Source organism: Xenopus tropicalis, chromosome 1 (assembly GCF_000004195.4).
Source record: "Xenopus tropicalis strain Nigerian chromosome 1, UCB_Xtro_10.0, whole genome shotgun sequence".
Taxonomy (NCBI): domain Eukaryota; kingdom Metazoa; phylum Chordata; class Amphibia; order Anura; family Pipidae; genus Xenopus; species Xenopus tropicalis.
Genome location: NC_030677.2, coordinates 112,206,510 through 112,227,538, shown reverse-complemented (window position 1 = coordinate 112,227,538; position 21,029 = coordinate 112,206,510). Strand labels below are relative to the sequence as shown.

At 38.8% G+C, this 21,029-nt stretch overlaps 1 protein-coding gene across 1 annotated transcript; it reads left to right on the top strand.

Annotated features, from left to right (window-relative positions):
* The first annotated feature begins 7,351 nt into the window (after positions 1 to 7,351).
* On the top strand, positions 7,352 to 20,335 carry tmem38a (transmembrane protein 38A). Its single transcript, NM_203665.1, has 6 exons — positions 7,352 to 7,526; positions 15,648 to 15,804; positions 16,231 to 16,415; positions 19,016 to 19,103; positions 19,195 to 19,312; positions 19,430 to 20,335. The coding sequence occupies exons 1-6, from the start codon at positions 7,403 to 7,405 to the stop codon at positions 19,643 to 19,645; spliced, it is 888 nt and encodes a 295-aa protein (NP_988996.1). The 5' UTR covers positions 7,352 to 7,402; the 3' UTR covers positions 19,646 to 20,335.
* The last annotated feature ends 694 nt before the right edge of the window (positions 20,336 to 21,029 follow it).

Here is a 21,029-nt window from a genome sequence, read left to right as displayed (position 1 = left end):
TTTAACTGGCCTTATACATAGGGTGCCACTTTACTGTTGATAGAGAATTAAATTCTGTGTATGCAGATTCCCCTGTACAGCTCCCCTGACTTGGATGGATTCTGTTCTTAAGCTAGCCTTGGTTACTACTACATTGGCCTTGAGTGCAGAGCCACCTATTTGGCTGTAAAAGCAGTTCTTTGTATTTCTGTACTCTGAAGAGATATCTCTATGCTCTCCCACTGAAAACTCCTTTTTACTCCTTAGGCTAGTGCACCTATTCTTATCCTGTGTTTATCCACTCCTATGCTTGAAAAATATGATAGTTGTGGCTGCACCTGGCGCTATTGCATCAGTTTGGGTGCAGCCACAGTAAGGGGTATATTTATCATGCTGTGTAAAAAGTGGAGTAATGCATTACCAGTGATGTTTCCCAGGGCAACCAATCAGCAATTAGATATCAACAGAAAACCAAAGCAAAGCATCTGATTGGCTTCTATGAGTAACATCACCAGTAATGTTTTACTCCACTTTTTACACAGCATGATAAATATACCCCTCAGTGTTTGTGAGGCAGTTCCATGTTCTCTGATGTTTGTGGATAATGGTAAAACAGACAATATGTACATCACATATATCATATAGGATGAACAGTTCTTTTATTTATAATTGAATCTTTTAGCCGCTTGTTAAAGGTGACCATACACAAGCAGATTTAAGCTGCCAATTTGGTTCCTTCAGACCGATTCAGAAGCTTATATGCCTGTGTATGGGGCCCTCCGACAGGCCTCCCCAGCCAACATCTGGCTAAAAATCTGCAAGGTGTTGATAGAGTAGGCTTGATTTTCCTGTCAAATCAAGGACCAGTGTTGGACTGGCCCACCAGGATACCAGGAAAACTCCTGGTGGGGCCAGGTGTCAATGGGCCCTCTTTCTTCTAACTATTTAGCACATTTCATGGTGATTTCCTGTTTCTGTATGGCAGTGATCCCCAACCAGTGGCTCGTGAGCAACATGTTGCTCACCACCCCCTTTAATGTTGCTCCCAGTGGCCTCAAAATAAGTGCTCATTTTAAAATTTCTGGCTTGGAGGCAACTTTTGGAAGCACAGAGACACAGTTTTATTCCAAGCAGAGCATCTTGCAGACTAGCACTCTATATGAGGCAACCAAATAGTCAATCACAGTCTTTAAACTTGGTTCACTCTTGTGTAGCTCACCAACACTTTTTATATCCGAGTGTGGCTCACAAGTAAAAAAGATTGGGGATCCCTGCTGTATGGGAACAAGAAAGCTTGATAGATGAAATAATAGAGTATAGTATGTAGAGAAAAGAGACTTAGGATAATAAAGAGTTTGAGGGAGGAAAGGAGAAATTAAAGTTTTAAGAGTGGGCCTATTGTCCAGGGTTTTCTGGCAGGCCCCTGCCATCTCAGTCCGACACTGTCGAGGACCACATCATCTCACTAATGTGGTCCTCTCTGCCATTATAGGGACACTAAATATTCTGGGACACCAGGAAATTAAGTGACTTGTCCAGGGTCACAAGCAGTTGCCACAGGAAATCAAACCAGGGTTTCTAGCTGGAGATCCCACATCAAAGGTTGCTGAAAAGAAAGAGAAAGATGAGTGCAAAATAGTAATAAAAATTTAGTCTCTGGTTGATGCTATCTTTATTTTAAATATTAGGTTTTAGAGGAGCAGACTACAAAGGCAAACATTTTACAGACCTTTGCAACTTTATGGTTAGATAGTAGTGTACATGTCCTTTTCAACCTTGCTGTTTCCATATGTGCAAATCATACATTTTTTACCCAGAGCTCATTCACTAGTTCACATATAGCTGGACCGTTAAAGCATTGGGCCATGCCCCTGATCCTCCCAGTCATACTGATTGCACTGTAGGCCTGCCTGGGATTCACCCAAACCCCATTTGCTCCCCACAACCCTTGCCCACTTGTAACCCGTGAATCAAACCTTTGCATCCTTTAGGGCCTGCTTGCCTGTAGTCTTCAGTTGTTTGCGATTCAGGTGGTATAACAGTGAGTCCCTAAATGCAAATAGAGCAATGTACTTGCTTGATCTAAATCTAAATTGCATCAAGTGAGTTCAATGTGCTAGAATTGCAGGGCTGTACTTAGGTCCTACGCTGCCCTAGGTAGCAGCTCTGCTTCTGGATAATCAATATCATCAAATAATGTTTCGGTCACTTACTTTTTGGTTTAATTTATTGCAACCAATAGTTAGTAACATAGCTAGTGTTTTGCTTTAGTGCACCACCTTGTACTAGCAATGTCTTCTCTGTTGTGCTGTGCTCCCTTGGGGGAGCCGACCATGGAGCAGTCAAACACCCTTTCCTCCCAATACTTACACTACAGCCAAGAGTCTTGTAGAAAGAAATCTGCATAATTTCCCAGTATTATCAGGCGCTTGGAATCTCTACGTTGCTTTTTTACGAAGAACACTTAAGCTTCTCCTATTCATAAAATGCTTGTGTGAGTTTATATTAATGCCTGCAGCTGTTTATGTCAGTCAGAATGAACAGGAAAAGCTGTTGCTACACATGCCAGGGCAGAGGTCCTTAAGAGGGTCAGCAATCCACCTGTTAATAGGGGAAGGGGAGAGGTGTGGGACAAAAAAACAAAATAAATTATCTGTTCTGCAAAAAAAAAAAAAGAGCATTTTATGAAATAGGTATGCATATTATGGCCCACTGGTTACAAAAAAAATAAAATAACATTTTATGCATAGTGGAACATTTTGTACATACAAATAACAATGTATCATAAATCATCAATCATAGGGGTTTTCCTGTTATTTGGATCATCAAATCTTAAATCTGTTCAAAAATAATTTAAGAATTAAATAATAGGATTTTTTTGCCACCAATATTGATTCATGCAGCCTAGTTAGGATCAAGTTCTAGGTATTGTCGTGAACATGTTTACCAACATTGGGGGATGAATATCATTGGTGATGGTACCCATAGCAACCAATCACCTACAAGTTAGAAAACAAAGGCAAAGATCTGATTGGTTGCTATGGACAACATTGCTTGTGATATTCATCTTCAATGTTAATAAATGCCCCATGGTAGGTGTGGAATACAAACACAGTCCAGCACACAGGTATGATGCAGAATGGGGTAACCCCTGTGGTTACTCATGTCATGCCAAACAGTCACAATGTTTCAGGGGTGTTTTTGTACTCTTCATGGTTGTAGGGGTGCTGTCCTTCTTTAATCCTAAACACCGAGGATAACCTATGTATGAGGCCAGGTGTGTATGTGTTTTTGCTTCCCGAGTTATGGCTTCCCATAATTTAGAGCTTTTTTACAGATAAGAGATCCCATGCCTGCATGTCCTGTGTCAGCAACTGAATGATATGATATGGTAGGTCCTGTAATTCTGGTTTCTCTTCTGTGCACATTAAAGAAAAGAACAGATTGAGCACATTTACTTTAATAGAGTCAAGTGCTGTTTTCACACTATGATCTATGGCACATGGGGCATTTGGACCACCACTATGCTGTTGTAAGAAACAGTAGCTAAAATTAGAAACTGTGAGCATTATAGTAAGGGGGAAGAAATGATTGTTGTAACGAAAGGCAGGTAACATAGCTAAAAATGAAAATGCAAGGAAATACCACCAGCAGCAAGACGTTTTTAAAGGAGCAAGAACATACTGAAGTGACAGAGCGCCATCTAGTGGTAGATTCTGGGATTATTTCATAAACAGTATATGCAGTGTATTCCGGACTCTTATAGTGTTATTTTATATCTTATAGTGTTATTTTATGGCTTGAGGACTTAACAAATCATTACTACCCATACCTAAGAAAGCCTACCATTGTACTTGAATCAGATTTCTGCAATGTATAGAGTATAACCAAATGCAACACAACACATCCCTAGGGGTTTCCAAGGGTGCTGAGCTTCAATCTGCCATTGCAGGCCTGCTTATCTGAACAAAGAGATTGTGCCTTCTATAGCAGTGGGGAATGACTTGGCAGGACATTGTGGCAAATGACAAAACCTATACCCAGTGGTACTGAGCTTAATGCAGCCATACCTATAAACCTTTAACTGCCATCAATGTAGGATCTCATTTCCAATAATGTAAATTCAGTGCATTCCATTTAAATTAATGGAAAACACATTGCTAGGAAACTTGCAGTAGTCACATAGTCTGGCAGTTAAAGTTTACAAGATCATATGCAAAATCTGGGCTAACATTTTAGAAAATCCTGCTAGTAAGGCTATACTAATTATATTTCATTTAAATGCAGTATCAGTTGTAAACAGTGTAGCCTAGCAGCTAGCAATTATTTTACATGCCACTGCATTTTATATTAATCTTGTAACCTTACCATAAATATGTATTTAATAATATCTATTCCTATAAAAGTAGAAGCCGTAGGGATTTGTTTTATGTAAATCTTAAGATCAAATATGCATATTTTACTTCTGGCGTAATTTCCTAACTAGCTAAGATGATATTACTGACTCAGCCAGCAAGTTTCTGTGTTCCCTCTAGTATATCCCCTATTGTGTTATAGCCCCATGACAAGAAAGCAGAAAGGTGTGTGGATCATCAATCCAGGGGCATAGGCTTGATATTCTCAAAGCTCTGGTCTACTGAAATGGACCATAAATTGCACTTCTAAAGGAAAAACAACTACCTAAGTCGATTTTTATTATCTTTATTATAATAACTGCCTAAGTCAATTATTATTTTCATTTATATAACAAGTTACACAGCGGATGACATTAACTTATAACAAACAGGCATCTTATAATAATTTAACAAATAAGAGTTACAGAATTAAAACTCGCCCTCTTCACAAGATGTTACGGTTGTTCCCAAACTGTGGGACTGGCCCATAGCAGAGATAGGGGCCCCAGAAAAAACCAGGGTTGGATTTAAGGATGAATGTTTTTTTGCTCTCTTAGATATTCTGGGAAGGTTAGCCTAATATTTATTTTATTTTCTAGATATTTTTGCAATCATACCAGCATTCCAAAGCTTCCTTATTGCATGTGATTGTCACATAGATAGATTGTAAATCTATTAAGGTTAATACAACACATAGGGCCTTGTAGCATCTTGCCTCCACCCTGAAGTTTAAACAGTGGCTTTAACCAAGATTCAAAAGACCATAAGAATCCGTAAGAATCCTAATTACTGTGTGCAAAACACCAATAAAAATCCAAGTTACAAAAAAAAAGAATCCGTAAGAATCCTTATTAGCACAGGAAGGGAGAAGATAGGTAATTCATTTTTAAAGTTACATTTTTACTTATATTGGTGGGGGAGGGGCTTTAAAGGAACAGTTAAGTGTAAAAATGAACTGGGTAAAATGGATAGACTGCACAAAATAAGAAATATTTGTAATATAGTTAGGCAAAAATGTAATCTATAAGGGCTGGAGTGAGTAGATGTCTAACATAATAGCCAGAACTCTACTTCCTGCTTTCAGTTCTATACCTGTGTCAATCAGTGACTTTAGGGGGGGCACATGGGACATACTGTAACTGTTTAGTTAGTTTGTGAGCACACAGGTCAGATTTAAATGTAAACTAACTGAACAGTTATGTCCCATATGGCTCTCCCCAAAGTCACTGACTGACTAAGAAGTTAGAGAGCTGAAAGCAGGAAGTAATCAAGTCACTGATTGGCTATTGACTGCTAACAGCTTAGAGAGCTGAAAGTCTGTCTATTGCGCCCATGTTTATTTTTACACTGAACTGCTCCTGAGATGGGCTATACTAAGGTGTATGGATGTTGCTAGATCATCAATGACCACATTAATTGCTCTTTTATCTTCCATTCCTTTCATAAATTGTAAATGAATGTTTTTGGTGGCAAAACCAAGAAGGCAGGGGTTACTTTCTTCATTGGTTTATTTCATTTATTGATTGTGTATAGTGTGTATAATAAGCCACGACTAAAGCTGACAATGGGATCTGCTCGTCTGGCATTAATCAGATCTTTCTAAGGTGGGTGATATCTCACTGATTAGATCGTTTGCCCTTAGGGGACAGGGATACAGGCAATCGGGACAAGGACCGTGTCAGAAAGCTGATGGGGTCTTCAATCCGATGGAATAATAAACCTACCCAATTGGTCGGGTAGGCCCTTCAGAGGGCCTCAGATATGGGCAGATAACCTGTATATTCAGCCCTTTCAGATCGATTCAGTAGCTTATCTATCTATGTATGGGGCCCTCTGAATATGCCCCTGTATGGCCACCTTTAGTTACATATACAATGAAAATAACACTGAGTATATTTTCAATCTCTTACCATTGTTTTTGTTTTTAAATATAAACAGAGCCAGGTTAAGTTCCATGAGAAAAAAAATATCTCATGAAAAATCAGTAGAAGTCTGTGGGGAAATCATCAAATAGAATCTTGGCCATTATCTGTTGTTTACTCTATTTCTAGAGTATATAAGGTATATTGTACAGATTTTAGTATAAGATAGAGAAGTTATCTGACCTGGCCCCCCGCCATCACTGGGACTCCTTAAAGAGATACTGACACCAGAAATTAAACCTTTTTCACATCTATCATAACAGTGGATTTGCATACTATTTATAATTTTGCCATAAAAAGTATTTGCCCGATGCATTAACATTACCTATCTGATTCCCTGTGTTTCTCTGTGAGGGGGCTGCCATATTGGTGCAGCTGGTTGAGAAGGGACAGTCAGGTTGGCAAAACAGTCAGGTTTAGGAACTTCAAGTAACAATTACTTACAATAGCAGCCCTTTCAGTGAAAAAATTTCAGTATGACCTATAGGTAAATTTTAATGTAATATTTTGAAGAGTTGTTTTTTAGTGTCAGTATCACTTTAAGAGAGATACCCCAGTATCTCACTTACAGTACCATTATGAATGGAAAGGTAATTTCAAATAATGTAATATAAATATATGGCATTGAAGACGTACAGGACAAGTATAAAATAGGGGTTAAAATGCAGTATTATTTAACCCCTTCAAGGAACAACTACTCTTCCTACTCAGTAATCGAGCGAGCTAGGAACTAGTGGTTCTTCTCACAAAAGAATAGCTGAATTACAATGCAAAGCGATTATTGGGCTCTGTAGTTAAAAAAAGTGGTTTGGGTGGAACAGTTGCTTGTTATCTGCCATCACGTTTTATCATTCGCAGAATTTGCCTAAACTGACAGCTACACCCCTCCCTCCAAGCAGCACCAGTGGCGTGGCCTCTTTGATACTGAAGGCATCTAAATATAGCAGTCACAGCAGTGAGTTTATTTTTACGGTAAATGGGGAGGCGTGGGGACAGGGAATCCTACACAAGCTGCTTGTCACATCACCCAAAGGACCGTCTCAGTAGTGCAGGTCCCTTCTGCATCTTGCTTTGTCTGCAGCCACAGTGAGGGGACACTAGCACAGCATGGAGCTGTTATCTGCCCTCAGCCTAGATGACCTGGCTGTCGCATTCTCCAAATTGCCTGTTTTCCCTCTGTTTGATGTGGCATATTATATCATCTCCATTTTGTACCTGAAGTATGAACCAGGTGAGTACTGCATGTAACACCCCTGATGTGCTGGGGCAAGCTTCAGCTTTCTTTGCAGAGCTGGGAGATCAGCATTCAAATCTGTTATTTTCCTGGTTTGTGTTGCGCTCTGTTCTTTTTTAGAAATTAGCTCAGCTTGAACCAACTGGGGGATTAGCCTTTTATGGATATAAAGATCTTACAAAGGGAACACAATTGGTGAATTGTTATTACTCTCTCCTCTGACTAGTAACTATTTTATGCAGCCTCAAATACAAACATGCTTTGTGCAGTTCCCAGTTATACTAATTAATGGTGAGTAAATGCCTACAGACACTGTTTTTCATCAACTTTTCTCTACATTTGGAGTACAGGCAGCGGGGTAACTACTCTGCCCTGCCCCCACCTCTGCCATCTCCCATAGAGTCCATTTAAAGCAAATAATTCTCATTTTTAAGGGCTCTGGCGAAATCGCCCCGCCGTGTCTGCCATCCCACCGGCGACTTACATGTTCGCCGGTGGGATGGCATGGGGAAGGCAACTCGGGGAGATTAGTTGCCCGCGAACAGGGAGTTTTGCCGCGGGCGACTAATCTCCCTGTGTGCCAGAGCCCTAAAAGTGATTTTCTTTTTTCTGTAATAATAAAACAGTACCTTGTACTTGAGGGTTAACTAAACCACTTGAATTAATGAATTAGTGCACTGTACTAATTGTAGTGATAATGAAAGAACTTGTGAATATGGCCAGTCAAGTTGTTTCTTAAGAAAAAAGTCATAAGTTCTGAGTGTTAAGAACACCATTTGTTTGGCACTTGAATTAATGTTTCTGGTGTACTGGTACTGATATCTGTTAAAGTCAGATGCAATGTCTGGCCTTTCTGTTTTAACTAGCACTCAAAGTTGCAGAATATCATGACTTTTTAGAGCTAAAGCATGTAATTGCCCTCTCAAAAATCACTTCAACAACAGTCATTCAGTGCCCTCACGAATATTTGGATTGGGTTTCTATATTCTGACTGCACCTGAATAGAAAATGTGCACAAGCTGGGTGCATGCAGGTCTTTCCCACCTAATCTACTCTTTCCCACTGTGCTGCTAAAGGTTACATCTTGCCCTATTTTGGTGGGCAGGTAGGGTGCTGGGCCATGTAGTATTGCCTTGGGCACCAACTCTACTTGGCCCTGCTCCCAGGATGAAAAACATATGCTGTGTTGTTGCCAAGACCATAAGTTGCTTTTGTTCCCATGATATTACTAGCATGGCAGACACCAGACATGTGGAATGAGGGTTACTGAATGGGAAGGACTAGGTCTTTTATCTTTAGCTGATTGGCTGGCTGTTCCTGGAACCTACATCATACAGCAACCCACTACCATTAAGCAAATGTAGTACGCCTAACATTATCTGGGTCTCTATCTTCCCTTTTAAGTAAAATAGACTTACAATTTTTACAATTACAAATAGGTTATTTTACAATTTACCGTCTCATTTTGTATCTGTGTCACAAAATATATGTCTGTGAGGGTCTTATACTGTATATACAGTACTCAGTAGTGACAGTAATCTAAAGCAACTGAACTTGGCTGAATAATCTTCAAAACATTTTACCACTCATTTGAGCAGCTTATTTGTTTGAACCCAAGAACTGGACTTAAGAAGCCACGTGGATGAGTAGTGCAACATTTTGAAGATTACTCCGCAAGTGCAGACATATTTGTGCAGTTCAGTAGTTGCATTGGTCCTAGGTCAGTTTCAACCAGGGCACTATCTGCAAGAAGATGGTGTGTTCTTGCCATGCTTGCATGTATTTCCTCCCACACTCCCGATACATAAAGATAATTGAATTGGCTCTTGAAAAACATAACCATAAAGTGTGTGATAGGGCCTTAGATTATAAGTTGTACTGCAGCAGTGACTGGTGTGTGTAGTAAGCATGCTTCCTTTAATTTTGCAAATCAAGTGATATTTACTCAGCAGTAGGAAAATTTACATACAGTTTTCAAGCCATGACAGTTCAGCCCTTTGTACACAGACCAAGAGTGTCAGCTTTCCCAAGTAAACCTTCAACCAGGGAAGAGCAACGGTCCAAATGTGCCCTTGCTTGGAGCAATTAGGTTTGACTTTAAATTCACAGCAACTGAAGTTAGCCACATCTTGCACATGTGTTTGGGAAACCCAAACTGCATGTCCTCTTGCAAATGGCAGATTATTATGCTAATTCAGAAATTACCCCACAAACAGGACTTATAAGACAGGTTCAGATAGAATAACTAGTACTGCTGATTATGTGACATATGTACAAACTGAAAAATATACCTTGTATCAATATTTAGTTGCAATTTATCTGCAAAATGGAGGCAACATTACTTAGTATATCATGTCCATCAAGTTTATGTCAAATCACTCTCATTTTTTCTTTAGATTTAAATTGTACATTGTTCATAGAAAATTCCAACAAATTATATTGGGCACTACTACTTCTAAACCACACAGAAGAGGTGATGCAAACCAGTTGGTAACAATTTTGGTGTTGAAAAAATAATAAAATAATACGGCCACCACTAAACACCAAAAATTTGGGTCATAACTGCCATTGTGAAAGAGCTGAAGTCCAAAAGTGAATATGTAGCATTTACTTAAATTCTGTACATATAGTTTTCTCTTTTTGGGGTAACCCTTTGGCACCTTGCATTCACATCTGGCACCTCTGCTTTTATGAATACATGGGATTAACTAAATCTACCAACCAGTCCTCAGCCAGTATAAAAGTGGTACAGGCGGCATGCCATCTCTAGAATTCCTCTCCTAGGCCCAGGCCTTTGTGACCTTCCAAAAACAGTGACAATTGTTCATTATTTGTGGCCCCAAACATTCCCCTTTTATTTATAGTTATACTCGAGGGCACATTCCTGGTCTTTAGGTCCTGAAATATCTTGGAGTACTAACTGTCAGTGGTGTATCAATTGAGGAAGCAGTCCCCCTGGTTGTGGGGGCCCGGACTGCAGGTTTTGCTTCCTCTGATGTTGCATTTAAATCTCTGTTCACCACCAACTCTCTAGTAGAAGGAGAGCAGGGATTTATATGCAAAAGGGTCTGGGGTAAAGCGTCAGGGCAGGTATACGTGTCAGCCTGCTGGGAGAGGGGATGGGTGGGTGTGCTACTCTGCATCGGCCCTTCTGAAAATAAGTTTGCAGGGGGACCCTGTGCTGAGTCGTTACACCACTGCTAACTTATAAATGAATAGTGCCCTTTTTTGCATCTGCAAAGGCAAGCAAATAGGAAGCCTATTCTCCTATGCCTAAATGCAAGTAACTGTACTAGTAAACATAGTCTTTAATGAAACAATCTGCAAGAAACAAGAACTAGGGTAAAGGAAGCCTTATTTGCCTGTGCTACACCTCTAGTAATTGTCAACAAAGGTTCCACCCCAGATCACATGGAGAGAGCCTGATAAGAATGTCAGTCATCCCGCCCTTTGTACATTTTTGACATATGTAAATATGTTGCTTACCAACCCTTCAGAATACTACATTATGTCTGCAGCATTACACTCCTAAAGGGGAATGCCCAGTTTACCTTTCCATAACTGTTTAAAGGCACACTATGACCAACATTGCATTTGTTTTAAAAAACAAAACAAACCTATATTAGCTTATGTAGGTAAGTGAGCTTCTTTCATCATCAGTTACCCCTGACAGAAAATGAGCCAAAATCAGGGATCCTGAATAAGAGGTATTATTGTATTACAGGTATAGGACCCATTATCCAGAATGCTCGGGACCAAGGGTATTCCGGATAAAGGGTCTTTCTGTAATTTGGATCTCCATACCTTAAGTCTACTAAAATATCAACAAAGTATTAATTAAACCCAATAGGATTGTTTTGCCTCCAATAAGGATTATTTATATCTTAGTTGGGATCAATTACAAGATGCTGTTTTATTATTATAGAGAAAAAGGAAATCAGTTTTAAAATTCTGAATTATTTGATTAAAATGGAGTCTATGGGAGACGGGCTTTCTGGATAACGGGTTTCCAGATAAGGGATCCCATACCTGTACAACATGTCAGCAGGACATTGCAAATAATGTTTAGCCATTGCCATTAGTCTCTCCCCAGTGAAGCTTACAATTTAATTTCTCTCTCACATACACCCACAAACACTAAGGTAAATTTAATCAGGAACACATTAGTCTAATATTATATTTTGGAGTTTTGGGAGTAAACTTACACTAGAAGGCACGACATACACTATATGACCAATAGTATCTGGACACCTGTCTATCCTACATCTCATACCCAAGCCATAGGTTTTAATATTAATTTGCCCTTCCTTTACTGCTATATTTCAGAATATTGCTGGTGAGATTTGCTTTCATTTAGCAACGACAGAATTTGTGAGTTTAGTTACTGACAGGTGTTCATTTGGGTTGTGGTCAGTGCTCTGTGCCAGCCAATCAGGTTCTTCCAGTCCCATCTTGGCAAACCCATGCTTTAAGACTTTGTGCATTGTGTTGCTGGATTCACAGGGTCGGTCCTGCCATAAAGCAAGGGGAGGGATTCAGCCCTTTGTTTATGATTTAGTATTCGTCCAAGTCCGGAAAAAGTTGATTTGGTGCATACTTAGCTGAAATTGGCTTTCCCACAAGTAGGAAGCATGGAATTATCAAGAATGTAATTTTATGTGGTAGCCCTAAGGTTTGTTTTCAATAAAACCAGGGGCCCTAGTCCAAACAACACCAGGTGGTAATCCATCCTCAAGCTTTACTGTCATCATGGAGTGTTCTCATGGCATTAGCCAAACTCAGATTTTCTATGAGACTGCTGGATGGTGAAATGTTATTTTTCAACCTGGAGATGGGTTTCCACTGCTCCAGAGTCCAATGGCAGTGACCAGTTCCGCTGTTCCTTGTGATTGTACAAGGCTTTTACCCATAAAAATCCCACACTCCCCGCAAATAATTCCTGTGATGACATTGCTGCCATATATATATTGCAACTTAGCAGTAAGAATTCCAGCTGTTCAAATATAATTTTACATTGGGTTTCCCAATAATTAAGAGCTACAGATATTTCTGCCATGTAATGTATGTTGTGTGTATACTGTAGTCTTCTTTCTAAAATACACCCAAGGTATATGTATACCAATAACACCGGTCTAAAATTGAACATGAGCACAGCAGCATAGTCTGCCAAGAAAGCAACAGTGAGAGATCCGTTTGTGCCACTGACTGATCTGCTGCTATGTGGATATCTAAATACATGCACTATTGGTAGGTAACAAGGACACATATAAGAACCTAATGGTTTATATATGTTACACAGTTCTTTCACGGGGTTATCATTCACCTCAGTACCTGGCCAGGTGAATTTTACAAACAAGGTTCTCTATCTCAAGCACACACACAAACACTGGCGACACCTGCACAAAAAAAGAATTTTACTATTTTAGTAAATTGTGCATGTACGTCAGTGTACATACTGTAGGGCACTACTAACAAGGGACAAGCTTATGTATTACAAGTATATATACATAAGGCAGAATTCAGGAGATAGTCTTACTGAGCTTGAGGCATGTTTGATGTTGAGCATGGGAACTGCCCCATGCAGTTTTAAACCATAACTTGTGACTGTACACCCTGTGGATTTTGCCTTCTTCCTATCAGTAATTCAGACAGCCAGTGACAGGTGCCTAAGTTTTGGCTCCTCCATTGACCTGTCTCCTATAAATAACTGTATGTCAAGGATCATCTGTCTGTCTTGGCTTTACTTCTTGAAGTCTGCATCCCCTCGGAACGTTATAAATGCAGATATTTGCAAATATCTATGCAGTACAGACAAGGCCTGCTACATACCCAGTCAGCAGTCTGTCAAAATTGCTGCAACATTTTACACAGTGTGAACCTTGACTTGGCTGATCCAAACTTTATCTTCCTGTACTACTACCACTGGCAAGCTATTCCACTGTGTCTTTTTCTCTGTCTTTTTCTATGTCAGTAACCATTCCCTTTCCAGCAGAACCTTGCATTTTCAGAATTTCCTTGGATGTTTCTTAAAAATGCTAAGCCTTTGGTCATGATCAGACTGGCCTGCAGAGTATTAGGAGATCCTAGTATGCCCAGCCCAAGAAAATTCCTATCAACCCTTTCTTATTTACAACATAAGCCTATATTACACTTTTAATATGTTTATATTTATCTCTATCTATCTCTGTATAGGTCAGTGACTCCCCATTTAAAGCTGGTAAGATGTAGAATATAACTAAATTATATCAGCTGGCTATACTGTTATCTGCAGAGGGTTTCTGTCTCTGGGAATCAGTACAACAGTCCTAACAAGTTACACATGAAAGTCATATTGTGTCAGGGTTTACCTTGAAGGGTCTCCTCTGCATTTTTAAGTCATGCCTTTATAAAGGAGACTCACACTCCTAAAAAATACAAAAATACTCCTAAAAAATACAAAAGATAAAGAAGCGGGAGCTGCAAGAAAGTCCTACCAGTTTAGCAAAGAGTCTTTTTTGAATGTATGTATTCCAATCTGACAGCTGCTGTACGTAACCTATGGGTCTTCGCACATATCAGATTAGAATGTGCTGCTTTTTAAAGTATCTTCCCTAAATAGCAGCAAGCACAACTGCACAAGGGGGGGGGGGGGACTTAACAAGTGTTTGATAAGTCATTACATTACAGGGGCACTGTACCTTTAAATAATTTGCTATATTTAAGCAAATGCCTGCATTGAAAATTATACATGAGCAGGTGTTTGTACTTTTAGGAGAACAGACAGGGAAGTTTTAACGTTTTCAAACGCGACAGACAGTTTACTTATGGCAGACTAGTAAGTGTCAGACACATGGACATAGCTTTCTTTAACTTCCCTGCACCCCATGCAAGTTGCTGCAAGGTTAGGCCAACTCTCCTTCATCGGACTAGCAATTGACTGCTTCAGATTTATTTCACAGCAGCTGCCTTTGCAGAACACATTTCTAGCCACCCTGAAGCTACAGGCCTCTTTTGGGATGCTAGTTTTGCACATTGTATGAATTTATGTGTTCTTTAAAGGGGTGGTTCATCTTTAGTATGTTATAGAATTGCCTATTCTAAGCAACTTTTCAATTGGTTTTCATTATTTATTTCTTATAGTTTTCGATCTATTAGTCTTTTTCCTCTAACTCTTTGCAGCTTTCAAATTGGGGTCACTGACCCCAGCAGCCAAAAAACTATTGCTTTGTGAGGTTACAGTTTTATTATTATTATTATTATTGTTGTTACTTTTTATAACTTCTTTTTCTATTAAGGTCCTCTCCTATTCATATACCATCCTTTCAGTCAAACTGCTCCCTGGTCGCTAAGGTAATTTGGACCCTAGCAACCAGATAGCTACTGAAACTACAAACTGCAGAGCTGCTGAAGTGATGTACCTAAAAAACTACAAATAATAAAAAATGAAGACCAAGTGCAGATTGTCTCAGAATATTACTCTCTACATCATACTAAAAGTTAACTCAAAGGTGAACAAGAGTATAAGTAAAACAAAAAAAATTATCTTGGTTATAGGGCCATACAGGGGCTGATTAATCAATCAATCAAATCAAGATGGAGTCCGCAACTTAGTGAATAGGGCCCACAGATGCTCTTGCTAACTGATATCTTGTCAATGTGTGTTAATGCAGTCCTTTTTGGACAAGTCTTGTTAGGGCCCCACTGGATGATCAGATCATTGGACCTAGGCCCAACCACTGAATCAGCATGATTTGGCCGAGTACATTGGTGGCCAAATTGGGCCTACATTGGCGAGGTTGCCAAATAAGCAGGTCAATGATTAACCAATAGCTATTAATTTGTAGCAATACAACTAGTTTAAAATATAACACTTATTATGTCAGGATACAGAATAATGGGTAGACGAATAATGAAGCACAAGCAAAGTACTAAAGGTGTTTATGTTTACAGACTTTCTCATGTGAATTTGCAAAATAACATTCAGTTAGGTTTTGTATTCACCTAATCTGTTGTGGAGGAATCCAAAAATGTTGTATTCATTGGATCCCTAGATGCAGTACTAATGCTTTAGATCAGTGTTGCTTGCAGCAGTCACTTCCTATTCTCTCCTGTGACTCTTTTTTCAATCTGTTTATTTAGGCGCAGTGGATCTTTCCAAACGCAGCCCAGTTGCCTCCTGGCTCTGTGCAATGCTCTACTGCTTTGGAAGCTACATTCTTGCAGATGTACTCTTAGGAGAGTCTCCCATTCACTACTTCAGCAATAATGCCAACATCCTTTTGGCCTCAGCTGTATGGTAAGTGAAACCATGGTATATAATCCTACCCTATAAATGTGTGTCTAGCTCTGTGGTACAGCTATGGAATCTCTTATCCATAAATCTGACATCCAGAAAGCTCAGAATTACTGCAGTCTATTTTCAGCAAATATTTTTTTTCTTAATTATTTCCTCTTTCTTTGTATTCATAAAACCACACATTGTACTTAATGGTAACTAAGCTTCATGAATCCATATTGGTGGCAAACAGTTATATTGGGTTTATTTTATGTTTAAATGTTTTTTTAGTAGACTTAAGGTATGAATATCAAAATTACATAAAGATCCTTTATCTGGAAAACCTTAGGTCCCAAGCATTTTCAATAACAGGTCCTATACCTGTATAAATTGCATAAAGACAATTTTAAAATGTCAGTAATCACTCTTTACTCTCCTTCACTCTAGGTACTTGACTTTCTTCTGCCCCTTAAATATTTTCTACAAGATTGTTAGCTTCTTGCCTTTGAAGCTTGTCCTCGTTGGAATGAAGGAGGTGGTTCGCGTTCGCAAAATTGCCATGGGAATCCATCATGCCCACCATCACTACCATCATGGCTGGGTGATCATGGTACTGATTGGATGGGTAAAAGGTAGGACGTAAAACCAAGAAAATTGCATTTATCTGTGTTTCTCTGTGTTTTCCATATCAGCGTGCTCTTTCTTATCTGACTGCACGTCTTTTGCTGATCTTCATATCTTATATAGCCTTTTGCCTTAGCTAATATTGCACAAGTTACTTCTCCAAAAAACAAAACAAGAAGCTAGCAGAGGTGTCTGTTTGTACATAAATATGTCTACACTGTCTTCATGTTTTTTTTCATGTTAACTCAACATAAGCAGCAGCAGGGTTTATTAGTCTTCAGTTTTAGATGACGGGGTCATCAACAAAATCAGGAGCTTTTCCAATAAATGCATTCTATTGGATTGGACTTGTTTTAATCAGTACTACCCTTCCACCCTTGCACATGGGCAGTACAGTCTGCAGTACACTACAGATAAGATAATAAGAGGGGTACATTCCCCTTAGCTCCACTGCCAGATTTAGCTACAAGTGTCTAGCAGCAGGATATTTATTTTTTTCCAGCTGTCCCTAGGCATGGGACCCATGTGACTATATAGAAAATATGACCCAGTCCATATAGCAGTATTTAAGCTAAAATTACTTTTTGGAGGCCATATGCTCTTATTATAAAAGATATACTGTATATTGTAAAACTCCTAGATTCGATTAAACCATGGGACTGCTATTTAATGAGATGTTTCAATAACAAATGATTGCAGTTGCACTTTACTCTGTGCTAATTAAAATTGCTATTTAACTTCTAGACACTTTATTGACAGTTGCTGCATATAATTCTTTGATCCATATGGCAAATAGGTTTTCTAGATTGGGTAACAAAGAGAAACTTTTAGCAAGACTTGCTAAAAAACAAACATCTGTCTTTTTCCTACAAAGACTAAAAACTCCACAAGGATCAACTAGGGACCCCAGTCAAATACAGAATATACTAACCACTCATTTTACAAATTTATACAGAGCCCCCCGCAGACAACCCCATAGACCGTCCACGATAGGGAGATCCTCAATGCTCCAATAACAGAAAAAGAAATCACCCTTCCTTATTGTAGTTCAAATAACTTGCAGGAGAGGGCAGTCATGCTGATATGGTCTATACTGTACACACTTTGTATCATTCATTCAGTGGCTTTGACCTGCAATAATCTACACATCTTTTATAATTAGTAAAATGATGTTTAAATGGTTTTTAGTAGACTTAAAGAATGGTGATCCAAATTCGGAAAACCTCAGCATAAAAAGTGCCTCATCCCTGGAATATGGCCATTGGAAAACATGGGAACGCTTAGTTCAGTATGTCAAATATCAAAAAGAAACATATATATAATGCAACTTGCGCTGTTGAATTGTCTAGCTATTCAAATTTGTATATAGGGTTTAGCTACAATTTAAATGTTTGTGACTGACTCTCTGTCTCTCTCTCAATTTATTTGTTTATTTTCATACAAGGTTAATAAATAAGTAAGGATGCCCCAAATCCTGTATTTGGCTAAGTCTCATTATTTTTATTCAGTTTTGGCTGAATTCTTCTTGCCTGCCCAAATCAAATCTGAACCCTTAACATAGTTTTAAAGAACTAGAGAAATGAAGATGTCAATTTTTTAGTCTGTTTATTTAGATCCAGTACACTGCCAGCAGCAAATTTCACAAGGACCAGAGTACATATACTGGGGTAACTTTTAAATTAAAACCTTGGGAATCTGAAGTAGAGGAGAGCAGGGATAAAAAGATAAAAAGAGAAGGAAGGTGAGAAAGGAGGGGGGGGGAGGTAGAGATGATTGGAAAATGTTCACATAGGTGAACAAAGAATTTATTCTTTGGAAAAACTTGTTTACATAGGCAGTCAGTGATATTTTTGTTTGGGGAGGCTAAAGGTGCTATACATGGTATTACCAACTGATGCTTTTTTAGTACAAATATGGACTTTTCCAGTGAGAAAATCACTTTTTCCATGAAATTTTCAACTAGGGTTGCTTGTATTTTTCTGGAAAAAAAATTCCAGCCTATCTGTGTGTTTATCTTTCTGCCCTCTTAACATTGACAAAACATTTTTTTATTTAACCATCCAGCAGCAGGTGCAGTGCACTTTGAATGTCTGACTTCATCATACCTTCCATCTGTCCTGATTTTTGTGTGACAGTCCCGATTTTTACATCTCCAAGCAGTCCAAGATTCTTATTGAAAAGTCCATCTCCTGCACTAAACGCTAAAAAAGATACACAGTATCTAAAACTTAATTAGATAGGAAGGCTTTTGTTAGAAAGCCCAGAATACTCAAAACACCTGCACTTAGATACAATTGTAAGGCTTGCAGCTTAAGGGCAGTGGCACACGGGGAGATTAGTCACCTGCGGCTAACCTCCCGAGATGCCATGCCACCGGCAAGAATGTAAATCACTGGTGGGATGGCTTCAGTTTCCCAAAGTCGCCTGAAGTTGCTATGCAAGGAGCCCTTGCTCTCTGCTCATTGTTTTTAGATTTAGTTTAGTTCTATCAGAGTGTGGTGCAAGACTTTTTTTGATATCACTATAAATAAGTGTGCAAGAACAAATGCAATAACTATATAATTCAATAAAATACTATTTTGTTCACTTGTCATTATTTTCCTTTTAGGCTCTGGAGTGGCCTTGATGTCTAACCTAGAGCAGCTCTTGCGTGGAGTCTGGAAGCCAGAGACAAATGAGATTCTCCATATGTCTTTGTAAGTATATTATATTTAACAATAGCTCCAAGGCAATTATTCCATATGTGTCCCAACCTAATATTATTGCACTTATTTTTTTGTTTTTTAGTCCAACTAAGGCCAGTCTGTATGGAGCTATCTTGTTTACATTACAGCAGGCTCATTGGCTTCCCATCTCCAAAGCCTACCTTATCTTTTTCTTCACCCTCTTCATGGCAATTTGCAAGGTATGGGCAAAAGTTAACTTCTCCACTTTATTAACACATACGTTTGATCCTTTAGGACGTTTTAAAGAATTATAACTTTCATAAGAACCCTGCTCTTGCTTAATTTTTCTTATACAGATCTACATGACAGCAACTCACTCTCATGGCTCCCCATTTGCTATATTTGAATCCGGTATCTGTTGTGTACTTTTTGGTGCTGCCAATGGTGACCATGATGACCATGGTGACCATCATCACCACCATGATGACCATGATGTGTCCCATTCAACTGTAAAATCCAAAGAGGAACTTAATGAGGGAACACGCAAGAGGAAAACAAAGAAAGCTGAGTAAAAGTGGGAGAAGACTTCACAGCTCTGTTTAAAGATTTCTTTGAATTAACATACCAGTCTGCTTACATTGGGGTTCCTCACACCTAATCAATAATATTTACCACATTGCAGTCAATGTGCATGGTTTCTTAGAGGACATTCACAAGCTGCTTTCACATCTCATGATGGTTAAATACTGGTTTTTTAAGCCATTTTATTGCAGGATCACATTGGTTTCAAATGTGGTCATTCAATGTAGACCATCAAGATTCTTAGTGATCACAGGACTGGAACTGGCATGGTTATAAAAGAATTCTGCCTCTTAGGTATTAAGACTAGCCTGCCTACTGTATAGTGATGGTAATATCAGGTATGAGCAATATGAGGGCCTCACGATGTTTGATTACAACTCCCAGCATCCCAAATATACACTGTTTGTGGATGCTGACAGTTTTAATTGAATAACATCTGGAATATGTGACTTAAACCTGCTTTATATTGATCAAAACAATTAGAGTATGTAACAATTAAATATAAAAATATTTTACAATTTGACAATTATTTTGTAAACTGATCATTTAAAAATGAACACAGAATAAAACCACTATATATTTAACACAACATATTTTTTTAAAACCAGAACCCTCTGAAAAAGGTATTTTTAAAATATTCTGTTAAAAATGTATGTTCATAAATAAAAATATTAACAAGTTCACTGTTTCACAATCATTTTTATGGAACTGCCAGAACACTACCCTGTACTACAAAGCTTATGAGGATCATATGGAAATAATCTGTTTTATTCAGAGAGTGATGAGAGGGGTTTGTCTTTCGGTTCTGGAAGGACTGAGGGTTAACTACAGGAGATACTAGGTTGATTTCTGGCCAACTCCTTGCAATTTTAAGCATGATTTACATTGTTTTAGTATATCTCTGGTTAATTCCTGATAGAGCCATAAAAGGCTTAAGGTCAGAGCAGTATTTATATAAAGGCTGCTAGGGTGGCAGCTTTAGTGGGGCAGTCCTTGGGTACCTATAATTTCGACAATTATTTTAAAGGAAAAATAAAATACCTCCCCAGCTGCCGCTAGAGACTACATGTGTAAATCCGGGGCTGAGATGGGGGGGTTCACCAGGTGATTTTTGTTTGATGTGACGTCACTCGCAGCAGAAGTGTCAAATGCTCTGCCACTTTACAGAGCAATTTGACAAATTTGGAAAACTGCCCAGCAAATTGGAAAAAGAGGTTCAATGTTGAAAAGGGCAAAGTTATGCACTTTAGTAAAAATAATATAAATGCAAGTTAAACACTAAGGGGCACATTTACTAATCCACGAATGTCCGAAAAGCGTCCGAATGCGTTTTTTCGTAATGATCGGTACTTTGCGACTTTTTCGAGCTCTCAC

What these genes read in the sequence shown, in the direction of transcription:
- tmem38a (NM_203665.1), top strand. Translation starts at nt 7,403, where the DNA reads ATGGAGCTGTTATCTGCCCTCAGCCTAGATGACCTGGCTGTCGCATTC. An exon ending in GTACCTGAAGTATGAACCAG is followed by an intron (nt 7,527 to 15,647) that starts GTGAGTACTGCA and finishes CTGTTTATTTAG; the next exon opens with GCGCAGTGGATCTTTCCAAA. An exon ending in ACTGATTGGATGGGTAAAAG is followed by an intron (nt 16,416 to 19,015) that starts GTAGGACGTAAA and finishes TTTTCCTTTTAG; the next exon opens with GCTCTGGAGTGGCCTTGATG.